This window comes from Argentina anserina, chromosome 4 (assembly GCF_933775445.1).
Source record: "Argentina anserina chromosome 4, drPotAnse1.1, whole genome shotgun sequence".
Taxonomy (NCBI): domain Eukaryota; kingdom Viridiplantae; phylum Streptophyta; class Magnoliopsida; order Rosales; family Rosaceae; genus Argentina; species Argentina anserina.
In genome coordinates this window covers 27417069-27430514 of record NC_065875.1, presented here as the reverse complement: position 1 = coordinate 27430514, position 13446 = coordinate 27417069, and the positions used below count along the sequence as shown (strand labels likewise).

At 40.8% G+C, this 13446-nt stretch overlaps 4 protein-coding genes across 4 annotated transcripts; 1 reads left to right on the top strand and 3 right to left on the bottom strand.

The window, feature by feature from the left end:
* Nucleotides 1–1898: 1898 nt before the first annotated feature.
* LOC126791405 (protein BPS1, chloroplastic-like) lies at nucleotides 1899–3188 on the top strand. The gene is made up of 2 exons (XM_050517855.1): nucleotides 1899–2133; nucleotides 2167–3188. Exons 1-2 carry the CDS (start codon nucleotides 1957–1959, stop codon nucleotides 2896–2898), a joined length of 909 nt encoding a protein of 302 aa, XP_050373812.1. The 5' UTR covers nucleotides 1899–1956; the 3' UTR covers nucleotides 2899–3188.
* A 144-nt stretch (nucleotides 3189–3332) lies between these two features.
* LOC126791404 (uncharacterized) lies at nucleotides 3333–7544 on the bottom strand. Its single transcript, XM_050517854.1, has 12 exons — nucleotides 6857–7544; nucleotides 6580–6696; nucleotides 6299–6491; nucleotides 6035–6201; nucleotides 5761–5935; nucleotides 5603–5664; nucleotides 5350–5431; nucleotides 5050–5107; nucleotides 4754–4878; nucleotides 4253–4333; nucleotides 4086–4156; nucleotides 3333–3781 (listed from the first exon to the last, which is right to left on the bottom strand). Exons 1-12 carry the CDS (start codon nucleotides 7309–7311, stop codon nucleotides 3712–3714), a joined length of 1656 nt encoding a protein of 551 aa, XP_050373811.1. The 5' UTR covers nucleotides 7312–7544; the 3' UTR covers nucleotides 3333–3711.
* Nucleotides 7545–8797: 1253 nt separating this feature from the next.
* Nucleotides 8798–10870, bottom strand: LOC126791633 (uncharacterized). Its single transcript, XM_050518109.1, has 6 exons — nucleotides 10671–10870; nucleotides 10045–10317; nucleotides 9685–9819; nucleotides 9541–9597; nucleotides 9197–9331; nucleotides 8798–9103 (listed from the first exon to the last, which is right to left on the bottom strand). The coding sequence occupies exons 2-6, from the start codon at nucleotides 10312–10314 to the stop codon at nucleotides 9038–9040; spliced, it is 663 nt and encodes a 220-aa protein (XP_050374066.1). The 5' UTR covers nucleotides 10315–10317; nucleotides 10671–10870; the 3' UTR covers nucleotides 8798–9037.
* A 320-nt stretch (nucleotides 10871–11190) lies between these two features.
* On the bottom strand, nucleotides 11191–13348 carry LOC126791367 (uracil-DNA glycosylase, mitochondrial). The gene is made up of 6 exons (XM_050517812.1): nucleotides 12943–13348; nucleotides 12495–12868; nucleotides 12365–12395; nucleotides 12074–12209; nucleotides 11860–11943; nucleotides 11191–11519 (listed from the first exon to the last, which is right to left on the bottom strand). The coding sequence occupies exons 1-6, from the start codon at nucleotides 13340–13342 to the stop codon at nucleotides 11453–11455; spliced, it is 1092 nt and encodes a 363-aa protein (XP_050373769.1). The 5' UTR covers nucleotides 13343–13348; the 3' UTR covers nucleotides 11191–11452.
* Nucleotides 13349–13446: the final 98 nt, after the last annotated feature.

Below are 13446 nucleotides of genomic sequence, written 5' to 3'. Positions count from 1 at the left end.
CTCAGTTTTTAGAAATTATAAAAGGAAGGATCATATTCACATTCATATTTTTGGTTAGCAACTCTTCCATTCTGGCCTTTCTGGGGTTATAATTCGTTGCGATTCTAATTATATGGGTGGCCAATTAAGAAGTTGAGCAAGGCAGGTCCAGTCAAATGAGATTACGCAACAAGTAGTAAGCCCCTCTAATCAAGTAATATGCCAACTGATTGATAGTTTAATTATCTGATCTTTTTCTTTTATTTGGATAAACTAATGATCATAATGAGGCCTGTGACTAATAATGTCAGAAGTTTGTTTGATTCCGTGATTATATTGTAGCTGAAATATAAATAAACAGCTATGTTTTAAAGGTTTGCGTAAGTATAATACAAATGTTTCTGTCTATTATGGCTAGTAATACAAATACACACCCATCTATATATGACATTCAATTTTTGGAATCTTCCAGAGGAAAAGTCTGAAATCATATATGATCGACCCAATTTGGACTATAATACTGTCTCGAATTTTGACAGTACGTAGCATATATATACACTTGCATACTTGAACATAGAAGAGTTTGGGATTGGCCTCCTGATGATATCAACTTGCAGAGTTGCAGGATATATATATATAGCTTTCAGCTCATATATACCAGAAACTGGCGCAGAAAGAGGTTCATATATAAGAGAACTTCCCCTGCGATTGTTATAAAATAAAAACTTCACTTGCTTTGAAGGAAAAATCTCGTTGGTAGTGAGTTTTGCGGAAAGTGATGAAATGGACGAGTAGGTTGCCGTAGCTTACGTACTTGGGTTTTAAGGTAGATACTGGATTACTGGACGTATATACGCTCCAGTCTCCAGCTAGCTTGATGTTTTTAAACTGGTTACTCAATCTTCCATTCTTCAGTTTAGAGATTGATCGCATATAATCGCCATGTTAATGTTGTGATTCGAATGATTTATTCATGCATATATATATACATAGATAAAAATATGTGAGACAAGCTTGGCTTGTAAGAAAATCAAATTAATAAGCACTCTTTCGAATCAGAAGGATATTGAGCAACTTAAGTGCAAAATGCAAGAAAATTGCTTATATTTTGCTAAGTAACGTGAGCATCATCGATCACTACATGGACACTAGTACGTGCATAAGTAATTGCAGGTCCGTTAATGCATCACACGATTTAACATCACAATGTTGAATGTTTTCTGACGCCCTGGTTTTTATAATTACATTAATTAGGATGACTTCCTACTTTCTAGTGCAAAGATTCCCAAGCACAGTTCACTGAAGAACAAATTTTTTTTTCTGGGGGAAAACTCGGGAATAAATTCACTTACTGTACTTCGAACCATATGACCAAAATATTTTTAAAAATATCCTTCAATTGCTCTAAATTTAACATAAAACAGAACGAGGCTCATTATAAATACATCAAAATTAATGTTACTTGCAGAAACAACTTGATGATATAGACTCGATATTCTAAGTATATAAAACATGTTATGATGTTTCAAAACTCGTATTTACAGCTTGCGGTTACGCTAAATGAAACTTTCCACGAAGTATTATACTCTTTAAGAAAAAAAAAAGTATTACTCTATTCTGACCCGACCACCAGATCCCTTAAAAAGCCCAATTTCCAACTGATGAGTTCATGATATGACGGATGGCCCATAATGACCAGAATAGCGTGTCCGCCGCGGTCTGGGTCACGCGGGCAATTACGTCATTTCGGATCCTCCCCATTCCCTCCAAAAGGCGCGTCGGGACAAAACCGTAAATAAAATAAAACAACCAGGGGCATTCTTGACGTAACCGCGTCTAAAAATCATTCGAAATTTCATGCCCAACTTCCTCGTAGGTTTTTTTTATATATGAAATCAAATCTCCCACTCTCTTTTCCCCCGGAAATTTTCTTCCCCTAAAAAACGCTCCCAACTTTTTTCTCCGGCCGCCGGCGAGATGTTCCTCACGGAGATCAAGTTACACGCCGGTCCGTCCTTCACTCCGTTCAAGAAACACCACGCCGTAGTAGTCCCCAACAATCTCGACTTCATCACGCGCGCCTTCGACGACGCTCTGCTCCGCCGTCTCAGTACGCTTTCTCCGCCCTCCATCAGCTTCTCCTGGCTCTCCAAGGCCGTCGATTTCCTCGCCGCCGCGCACTCCGAGGCGAGGAGGCTAATCTCCAATCTCGAGGACACGGCTTTATGGGATGATGACGCTCTCGCGATCGCGGCTTATCTGGATGACACTGTGAAGCTCTTGGACATATGCAACTCCCTCTCCGCCGAGATAGAGCGGCTCCGCCACCGCCGGGTTGTTCTCGCTTCCGCGGCTCGGCTCCTCGGCGACGGGAAGGTCCGGATTGCTCGGGAGATTCTAACGGAATGGGAGGGCAAGACCGCTGCTTTGGGATTCGGGAAAGCGAAGAATGCGGAGGTGCTCGTCAGTGATCTGGCGATGAGGCACGGCAGCGCGCCACGTGGAAAGAGCACAAAGGTCGGGAAAGTTGTGAGGAGGACGGTGTACGCCGTCGGATTGGTGACCGTGTTCGTCGCCGGAGCGGTGGTGTCGGCGATGAGTGGATCGGCGGAGACGGTGACGGTCCGGGCGCCGGCGGAGTTTTGTTGGGCCGAGTCGTTGAACGAGCTGGGAGTGGAGTTAAAACGGCGATTTGGTAAGGCAGGGTTGGGGGACGTGGCTACACGCGTCGGGGAAGCGTGTGAGATAGCGGAAGGGGACAGGGAGAGGTTGAACGACGTCGTAAAAGAGGTGGATAGGGCAATGGGGTCGTTTTGTGAAGGGCTGGAAGGGTTGAGTAAAGGAGTGAATGAATTGTTCCATGGTGTTTTGAGTAACAGGAACTTCATGTTGGACCATGTTATTATGGTCAGAGCTTAGAGAACGAGAAACCAAAGCCATGGAAGCTTAAGCAAACAACAAACTAAGAAGAAAGCTTACAATTGCAAGTAGAAAGATGGAGAGTGACATGTTCTTGCCTTGCTAAAATTGCAATCAATCTAATTCTCCCATCTGTTCTTTATGTGTGAGCTTCATTCTTAACCGTAAAATTGTAATGCCCAAGTAAATGTGATGCAACAACATGATATGATACAATGACAAGTGGAAATCTTGGGTATGAGATATTGAAACCTCCAGTATGCCAAGAGATTTATTGGTAGGAAGAATGAAAGAAGGAACTTTCTTACAGTGCTGCAATTGTGGCATTAGGCCATTGATGCTCTACAGTTTAAGACTTGAACTTGCTGCCCAACTCAAGGGTGGAAATAACATGTACAATTTAAACAAAGAGAGTCCAAGACTGAGAACAAATCAAATCAAAACAAGATATAATTGCTATTGATGATGATTAGATTTTGAAAGACTAGTTCATAAATAGCGGTTTACAGCTCTAAAAAATCCAAAACTACCTAACAGTTTTCAATTACTAAGCATGCGTCAACAACAAAAACTCTAGGATCCTAAGATACTACCTCTCTTCTGGTTAAATAAGATTCGAATGCATTACGTTACAACAAAGACTGTATTTCGTTACATATATTTTTTCACCAGACGCGGTGATCATTTCCGGTTATGAACTTTTGAGGCTCATGTAAAACAAAATTTAATTTTAATAATCTCATCAGTAGCTGTTCTGAATGGGTTCTCAAAGAGCAATTTCATCAATGACGGGTGTGTTCTAGACTTCTAGCTCTACATCTTCCTCAGCGAACGGTATTGCAACCGCACATTTTCTCCAGTCCCAATAATCTTAAGCAAGTACCTGTAACAATACAAGGAAAAACATTGGACACAGTTGTTTCCAGCACAATAGGAAACTCCCAATGATCTTGAAAGGTAATTCCTTGATTTCAAATGAATATGCATACACTCAAAACTGCGTCAATGCGCTTGCCCGTGTATGTTTACAATTCCTTCATTGTCAAACTAATGAAGCAACGTGTAAAAGTTCAAGCAAAATGTGTATTATGTCTCTAATTAAATTGAGTTCAAGCTATCTCAAACAATACAAATTTAAATGAAATACAGATGACAAAAGCACAGGTTGGGAGGTTACGCAAACTCACCAGCCATTCAGACATTGGGATGTGATGATTGCTTCCTTGCCAACAAATTTTTCAGGAGTCCTTCGGTTCCCCTGCAAAATAAAGCATTCATTTACAACTGCTACTTCATCAAGGTGGAGTACAAAAAAAAAAAAAGACAATCTTGATAAGCTCTGAGAAAAACTGACCTTAATCATAACTTTTTCATTCACTGAAAACGGATACTGCACCCCACGATTAATCCCGTCATCACCAACATCTCCATTTTCCTGCATATGCACACAGAAAATTATTCGATAGGAAATTTGGGACTTAAACGCATATGCTCCTCTCTCAAAAGACATCTTTTAATACACATCTGAACCACTGAAATTTACTCACCTCTGTTTTACTATAATTGTATGCTACATAAAGTTGATACCAAAAAAGAAACCTTTATGTCTAAGCTCTTTCAACACCATACCAATTCGGCTAACCCCACAGCTTAATACTTCATAAGATGACACAATTGCCTAAATGATGTTGAACTTGAATACAATGTTCCCAATTTCCAACATATTCTTCCATTTTAGTTCCCATACCAAGAAAATAAGTCTGTTGACTCTGTTCTGTTCTATTATGACTTCTATGATCTCAAATGCCTAACTGAATAATATAATGGAAACGTCAGGCCTTTATCTCAAACACACCCTATTCGGTCTTCGAGATGGATCCACTTGGTCACCCAACTCTTTCCGACGCTTTCGGATGGTAGCATTATGAAATAGCCTTCGATCATCTGCAAGCTTCACTGCTGCAGCTGCAGCTCTAAGAGCTGTTGAGGAAAGGAATCTATGTCAAAATATACATATGAAACACAAGGATGTATTGGCTCGAACAGAGAACCAAAAATTCTTTGCATGCATATGTGTGTGAATAGTTTATATCTTTTGAGAAAGAGCTATAATTAAAGGAATCAAAAGTTATTTAGGAAGATGGAGTATACCAAGATTAGGAACCAAAGACCTGGTCTCAATTTCTGCATTGCAAAGGGTACATCTTGACTGTGATTCAAAAAAGAAGAAGGTCTTGTTATGATTCTAGTCTCTTTCTGTCGTGAGGTAATAAATCCATAGCAAAGGAGGTGATGAGGATGTACATCTCTTAGTGAATGACATGAGGTATTAAAAGCATAGCAGTTTTTTAGTCATCTATACATAAGTTCGATATATCCACAGATGCAAATCCATGGGCCTCTAAGCAGTATTTCTGATAATGCTTCAAATATCAGGATTAGCCTGCTTACGGATTCAATGACTCTTCTCAACATGAGACCACCAAACGAATGCCCGCAGGAAACTACCATGGCATCTTCAAGGAATGCACCACTGCAGTATTAAGTGATTAGCACCCTATTAATCCAACTATACATTAAAAATAGAAAAATGTTTGAACACAATGAACAAGAGAAATATCCAAGTTCCAGATAAATAGGAAATTGGATAACAGATAGGATCAGCCAGATAACAAACTAAGTACAAAGGCAGACAACAACTTACGATAGGGGGTCTGACAGAACACTTCTTAAAGATGGATCCTTATTTAAATTGATTTGAGGTACCTGAATGCAAATTATATTATAAGCTAGCCGTCAATCCATATTAAAGATCATAACTTTCAGCATGCAAGCTAGTTGAAAATAAATAAAAAAACTTACAAAAGCACTATCAGAGTGGTTGCACAAAACATCTTCCTCGGCAGAAAGATCGTCCATAAACTGGCTTACAGATATCGGGACATAACTCTGGGGAATGACATGGCCAGCTGCTGCAATGGGAGAACAATCTAATATAGCATTACCTTGTGGCATGAGCCTAAATGCAAGTGAAGTCCTACAATCACAATATGCAAACGGATTAATTCCAACAGAATTTCCTATAGTCTACTAAAACAGTGGAAAAATAGATTCCAACTGGATTCATAAATTGTACCTCCCACCACTATTAACGCCAGAGGAATAATCAGGAGCAGCTTTATAGGATGAAGCAGGGCGAAGGCCAGCAGTAGCATGGCTGAGTGCCTTGCCTGTAAGTAGTAAAAGATCCCCAGGAGCTGACCCACTGTCTGCCAGGTACCAACGACCATTGGGGTCACACACCTGCACATGAACCAATTTATATTCTTTTAGAAGGGACGTCACAACAAAAGATCTAAATACTAGCATGCTACCCTGCCAAAAAATAAAAGCAAGGCACCTGTATACCAGGACTGTCCGAGGAAATCAACGTCAACAATCCCTTCTCCACTTCCCCATTTAATCCTGGCTTCCCTCCCCCAATAGCACCCTTCCCATTTTGCAACGACGCATTCGAGTAGGCTGCCAAAAGCACTGATGAGGACACCTCATTAGCCGGCAAGGGAGTATCATCAAGCAAATGGCTAAAAACACTGCAAATGATACACATTGTATCAGAACAAATCCAAAAACAAAAATCACTAAAAACTGAACAAAAAGAGCCACCATCAGCACTCTTACTCGCTGCGCAAACGAAGATGCCTTGCTATTGCAGACAAAACCACACGCGCAGCCTTCCCCATGCACCTGAAAACATCAGCCATGCACGGCGGTGATGAGTCCCAATCTTCCAAAGCCCTGCAACAATCAAACTGGACCTCATTACACTAATCACAAAGCCCCAATGAAACAAAAACAAGTTAAACAACACATAAACTCAATGAAAGCAATGTACTTACTATGCGAAAACTCTTGAACCTTTTTTTTTAAGTTACAGAATCAAAACTAAAGCAATTACCTTCCGGCCCTGTACATGTAAACTCCACGGCTACCCTTGCCGGCGCCGAGCTGAGCTCTGCTCCGGAAATACAATCTGGAAGCTTCCAAGCCGCAGCGCAACAGCGCAGCGTCGTCGGCTCCCAATTCGATGACGGCGGCGTTGTGCCTCATCAGCGACCCCGACAGCGCCTCCACCGCCCTCACATACGTCCCGGTCGGGGCTCCGTCGTACGGAGCAATATCCGAGATCCGAACCCGGGCCAGCTGGGCGTCGCCGATCGGCAGTACATGGTCGAGAGGCGGCGGCGGCGGGAGGGGGAGGCGGGAGAGAGGCGAGGGGAGCTGAGAGTGTGCTGGGGTGGCGGCGGCGGCGGAGGTTGTAGGTGATCTAATGGCGGCGGAGGGAGTGGAGGAGGAGGAGGGGGGAGTGATTGGGTGCGACGCGGGTGCAGAGGAGATCATGATCACTACCATCAATCATTTCTGAAGCTTCAATCTTTGTTCCGTTGGTTGTGTTTGGTTAGTTTTTGAGGATCATGTTTGATTGATATATTAGGAACTAAGCTACTGCAACTGAGTTGGAGTTAATATGTTCAAGTTCAAAACTCGTACAAGGTAAAGAGTTCAGTTTAGCTTTAGGGTTTTGATTGACATTGGAAAGAGTCTTTAAGCAGAAGAAGAAGAAGAAGAGGTAGAAGAATGGGAAGGGAGAGCTGTGTCTTTACTTCTCTTGTACAAGTATGTTCTTATATATATATATTCAAATTGTAAGCTTTTGTTACTACTTACTAGTTACTATTATTCTCTCTTGGCTAACAGGGGAAGACCCCAAAACAAGAAAGAAAGAAAATCAATTGAAATTACCTTCTTTGCAATTAAAGATCTCTGATCTCTCTCTCTCTCTCTTTCTCTCTCTCTCTCTCTCTCTCTGTTTTGGAACTTGCAAGTTACCTTTTGGTGTTACAGACTTGCAGTAGAACAAAACGGAGTTTACCATTTTTGTATCAGAAGTAGATCATACAAATGTGGTCAATTAAATATAAGGAAAGTTGAGCGAGGAAACTAATGGTCTCAACAATAAAGCAAAGGAACTATAATTGTTGAAAGTTGAAACTATAAATCAATGGGGTATCCTATAGTTCTTTGAATTGATTATCTGAAATCATGAAACTATTACATGAGATATGAAATATCATCACACAAGTTCAGAAGTGATCCCATTTGGTTGAGTGAGCTGCCATGCTGCTTTATGAGGATCATCTGTGCGTAATGGAATTCACAGCTTGTTGGTTTCGCCGACAAGGAATTTAGCACGGTCATTAGGACCCCCTGCATCTGGTGAGGAACCTGTTTTAATTTGCTTAGGTGACATGCTGGTGTAAAGCTTTTTTTTTTTTGGGAGAAGAGCTGATGGTAAACCCTGCTCATCTTTGTGGAGTATTTCATTGCAAAAATTTCACTATATTTTTAAATTTCAATTCTTCATTGGTGGATAAGACGACCATGACCAGCTGTCCAGCTTCTATGATTGTTGAGAAAGCCAACACAAAGATCATCATCATCCTCATTTCCTTGGCTCCACTCTCCATTTTTTCCGCTTCAAAGCCTATTTTGACTATTGATGTTCCGGTAATAGTTATATGGTACTAGGTCTAGATCAGATAGCTTTTTCGTTTTTACAAGCTTTTAGAAACAGGGTAGCTGATTTTCTGGTCCGCGCAGTTTTGCTTCTTGCCGTTGAAGTTATGTGGATCGCAAAGCCTGACTTGTTAGTTTTTACCATACTGCATTACTGCATACACATGAAGTTCTTTTTTTTTTTTTAGAAAACACATGAAGTTCTTAAAGCTGCTATGTGCATTGTTGGACAGAATATTTCCAGGTACTTGATCAAAGTAAAATTGCAACGAAAATGTGGAAAAATACATCTTTATGGTAGTATTTTTTCCTACCACTAGCAGGTCGAAATTGACATCCAGTAGTCATATATCTAACAACATTCCAGCACATATCAGACATTTCTTTGATACAACAGATATCAGAAATTTCACTAATAACTAATCATATATTTAGATTTAACACTTGTTTGTGTTTATATTCAAGAAACTTTCTATGATGTATTGGCCAATTAATCTTGATGAATTTTACATTCTGCTGGCATCCAACCTGAATTACTTGTAAATACTAAAAATTTGCCTGATTACTTGTAAATCCATTCATTTGCACGGCCTCCAGACTCGTCCATATCTATAAATATGCTAACAGCCTGCAGTAAATGATATGAACAGGTTAAGTCATACTACATGAAAAGCGAATGCACACACAAAATTGAAGATTTGGATGATGGAAGCTTTCATACTTTTCCTATCCGAGGCCTTTCTTTCACTGTCGCTAGACTGTTCCGGATATGTGACACAGCTCCCCAGCACTTCAAGTTGTTTGCAACATCATCAAGCCTCATTAGATACTCTTCTTCTGTCAACGGAAAGGATCTCTACGAGAAGAAGACCATAGGAAAAAGAATTAAAAAAATTGATATTCCAAATAATGATCTTGATTTTAATTTCTAGATAAATAATTAAATATCATATCAGCTGCCTTCATAGAATCACAGACAAGGATTAACCATCTCTTTGAATGCTATGCTACATTGGCACCGATTCTGACAAGAGACATTAAACTTGATAAGTAAGAATATCGTACCTGCTCCCTGTACTTCCACATCACATTCATAGCCAGGAGGTTTCTTCCCAGAAACTCCTACAAAACATTTTCTTATTAAGTGAGAGATTGACAAGCCAAAATAGTGTCATGCCTGCAATTTTTACCGAAAAGGTTAAACTATACCTTCTTTATCAGTTGAACATCGTAGGACCTTCCATACTTGTTCCTAATAAGAGTTGCCAGGTCTATCCCACTGAAGCTGGAGTCATCTGTACCAACAATTCTTTCCAGATTCTCTCGGACCAGTTCATTATTCCCCTGCAATATATAAGGACAATGTAAGAAACCAATGGTGTTACTTTTTAAAAAGGCTAGGAATGCAGCCACTTAATAGTCAATTATTTATGAACAAACTATATCAACCACATTAGCATGAACCACTTGGACCATATAGAACTTTAGCAACCCATGTCTCACACCGGTGGTGTCTATACCATTCCTGTGAGAAATATGGCAACATAGAAAATAAGAACAAAAACATACCCTTCCAGTTTCAGCTTTGGAAGATTCCTTGGCGTCATTTTGATCTTCTGGGTCATCTGGATTTATGTTATCCGCTGTACTGGAAAAAATAGGTCTACATTTCCGATCAGTTTGGTAACGAATGTGATATCTACCATTGGAAAAAACCAATCCTTTTGAAGGAAATTGTGAAGTAAATCCAGGAAGCAGAACTTTGTTGAGTCCTGTGTTAGGGTTCTCTTGAATAGCAAATGACCAATTACAATGGTGGCTTGAAATAATGCTCGTCATATCCTGAAACATTCACATAGCACCCTCATTACAATTACAGTATTGGATCCATGGATCAAAAGTCGGTTCTTGCTAGCATCAAATGCTGTGAAAAAACACTAGTACAATGTCAAAATTCAAAATACTTTCTTTTGATCTTTCCAGAACAAAATCAAAGATTGAGGGCCAAAATTTATAGTTTATCAGACCAGGAATTTAGAACTCTGGTTGCTGAGTGGATTCCATAATAATTCAAAAGATAAGAAAATAAAAGGAGAAAGTTTCATTATTAATAGTATAGATTCAAGCATAATATCTTTTAGGTGTAAGCAAATAGTACTAGTGCTAAAATCATACAGCAAATATGTAAATCCAACCTGTTGGTGAGGCCAAGCCAACAGAAGCAGATATAGTTTCTGGGTTCGATGCTTGTTTGGGATATGGTAGAGTAGACTATTGGTGCATTCAGTTCACAATCGAAGCACAGCAGAAAAAATGAGTGCTCATCAGTCGGTGACCGTAGAATTTTGGTAAGTTTAGTGAAACCTTTAATCATAATCAGGACCGTTGGCTTATACTACTTAAGCACTTGTGTGGATTGTGGCTGAAAACTAAAGCCAAAGGCTTCATGAGTTGTGGCGTGTGTTGACTAGTATTGAGAGTGTGGCCAATCACAACCAGTCACGTGGACACAACATGTCCAAGTCTGTATGTTTAGCTTCAGACCATGGATGTGCTTCTGGAGCCACTAGCCAGGAGCGTGGATAGGGTGTGTAGAATTAGCCAACTGCAATTGCAATTTGTAATATTAAGCAACTTCCTAGTTTGCAAAACGACATGGAGTTTGTACAAATTGGAAATCGGGGATAGATTGGAAATGAAGAAACAACAATCAAATGCAAAAGGAACTCTGCATTGACATTGATGAGCAGAAACATTCAAAAGGAAATACAGATGATCAACTAACTGACAAAATTGAATAGCGTAGGAAGCAACACTACTCGCATAGATGGAACTATCAAAAGACATCCGTATTCTGTACAACAAACTAACATCTAGAAGATTTCCAACCTCCTCGATCATACGTGACTTGACAGAGATATCCGGAGACGAAATAAGTTAGGATTAGGTGCTGCCGAGCTGATATGACTGTTGCAGATCAAAGTTGCCAGTCGATTGGAGGAATGCCCATCTCCTCGAGAAGCTGGTTCGTACGAGAAAAATGCCTGTTAACATCAGAGCACTTATGGTTAACACGTAATGTTGGTCAACACAATCATCATATATACCAGAACATCTTAGCCATGGTTGCAAATATTTCATAACGAGAGAAGATCATATTTGATGAAGACAAGAAGAGAAATCTGAGGAGGTTGCAGATTTATATCAATAACTGCACCCATCAATAAGCATTCCCATGCCTCACTCTTCACCAGCCTTTACAGCAGGTCATGGTATAGAGAAATAGACATGGGTAGGTTTTTCATTTTTGTCATCCATCTCGTCTTGTCTTTATCTCAATATAAGTTGCAGAATGGTGATCCTTTCTTGTGGAGTTAATCTAACCTGCAGCCAAAGAAGCCTCTGTGTGCAGACAAACCAGACGGATGTGCTGCTCTAAGAATGTGATGCTTCGACACGTCAACTAACCTGCAAAGGCAAAAGATCTCTTAAACAAATTGAATAAATACACTCCTACTTCTCAACCCATTGAGGGTCATTCTCATTGACACACTACATTCCACTCGGGTCTTTTCCATTGTCTACAATCTAAATCTACCTGGATTTCTGATGTGCAGAGTTTCCCCACAGCAAAAAGACAACTCCTTCCTTCTTTTTTGAAATGGTTTGGATAACAGCATCAGTAAACTGTTCCCATCCTTTCTTAGCATGAGAGTTAGCCTGGTGATCCCTAACTGGAATATGAGACAGATATAAAAATGGAGTAACAATATTAGAGAAATTGTAGTTTCTTCATATGCTTTAAACTGTCAAAATTATGGTATGCAAACATCAGGTGGAACATATCATCTAAACAAGACCCCTCACATCATTCAAACTAGATTCTCACCAGTAAGAACAGCATTGAGCAACAGAACACCCTAAACAATCAATTTCAAAAGAAACATCAGTCACAAATATTCGACAAGATCTCGCAAAAGAAGAGAAACTAAGATGATCCTGAGTTCAGAGTTCAAAACCTGAACAGCCCATTTTTCCAGATTGCCATGAGATGGAATACAACAGCCAACATCATTGTGAAGCTCCTTGAATATATTAACCAAGCTTGATGGCACCTTCACTCCCTCTGGCACATAGAAGGACAAACCCATCGCCTGACCCGGCCCATGATACGGGTCCTGGCCCAAAATCACAGCCTTGACCCGATCAAAAGGGGTGGAGTTCAGAGCATTAAAGATCAAGTGAGTAGGCGGATATATTGGAACACCGCCGCCGGAAATCTCGCTCTCAACGAACTTGCTGAGGTTGACGGCGTACGGCTTCTTAAGCTCGGCAGGCAACGCCGTCAGCCACGTGTCCTCCACCAGTAGCTCCTCCAATTTCACTCCTTCACCTGAAATCGAAATCAAAAACCCCAAAATTTCCAGACCGAAATGAAACTAGGGTTTTGGTTTTGGGCATTTTCACCTTTGGCATTGGAATCGGAGACTCTGCCGGAGCAGATAGTGCGGTTGCGTTTGGCTCCGGCGAGCAGCTTGTGGAACTCCATGCGTGACTTCTGCTCGGCGGTGAGGGCAGACGGAGGATCGGCGCTGACGTCATCGGATTGGGTGGTGGAGGAAGACTGGGGTTTGAAGCGTTTGGCGGATGGGGTGGTGGCGGCGGGTTGGAAGATGTCGAGTAGGGTTTTGTTTTTGGCGGCGGCGGCGGCTCTGGAAGACATTGCGGCTTCGTTGGGATCAACTACGGCGGCGAAGGAATGGCGTCTCGCCCTAGTCATGTGAGTAGAGGCCGCTTCGGAAAATGGCGCCAAATCTCGTATTGGATTGGCGGGAAAATTACAGAACCCGGGAACGGCAAAGGTCATGCCTTTATCTCATAAAGTCTCGACCTTTGTATTGAAGGAGAGCCATTTCTCTCTATTTAAGGGAGAAAAAGGATCAAGGTTTTGAGTGTCATTTCTGTATCTCA

Bases quoted from the DNA above. Each gene is read 5' to 3' on its own strand.
- LOC126791367 (XM_050517812.1), bottom strand. From the start codon at position 13,342: ATGACCTTTGCCGTTCCCGGGTTCTGTAATTTTCCCGCCAATCCAATA. The intron at 12,869-12,942 runs GTGAAAATGCCC...TTTCGATTTCAG, and splicing joins CTCCGATTCCAATGCCAAAG to GTGAAGGAGTGAAATTGGAG. The intron at 12,210-12,364 runs GTGAGAATCTAG...CTCATATTCCAG, and splicing joins GCTCAATGCTGTTCTTACTG to TTAGGGATCACCAGGCTAAC.
- LOC126791404 (XM_050517854.1), bottom strand. From the start codon at position 7,311: ATGGTAGTGATCATGATCTCCTCTGCACCCGCGTCGCACCCAATCACT. The intron at 6,492-6,579 runs GTAAGAGTGCTG...TATCATTTGCAG, and splicing joins CATCTTCGTTTGCGCAGCGA to TGTTTTTAGCCATTTGCTTG. The intron at 5,108-5,349 runs GTAAGCAGGCTA...TTTGAATCACAG, and splicing joins TGAGAAGAGTCATTGAATCC to TCAAGATGTACCCTTTGCAA.
- LOC126791633 (XM_050518109.1), bottom strand. From the start codon at position 10,314: ATGACGAGCATTATTTCAAGCCACCATTGTAATTGGTCATTTGCTATT. The intron at 9,332-9,540 runs GTACGATATTCT...TTCTTCTCGTAG, and splicing joins TGTGGAAGTACAGGGAGCAG to AGATCCTTTCCGTTGACAGA. The intron at 9,104-9,196 runs GTATGAAAGCTT...CATTTACTGCAG, and splicing joins AAAGGCCTCGGATAGGAAAA to GCTGTTAGCATATTTATAGA.
- LOC126791405 (XM_050517855.1), top strand. From the start codon at position 1,957: ATGTTCCTCACGGAGATCAAGTTACACGCCGGTCCGTCCTTCACTCCG. The intron at 2,134-2,166 runs GCCGTCGATTTC...GCGCACTCCGAG, and splicing joins GCTTCTCCTGGCTCTCCAAG to GCGAGGAGGCTAATCTCCAA.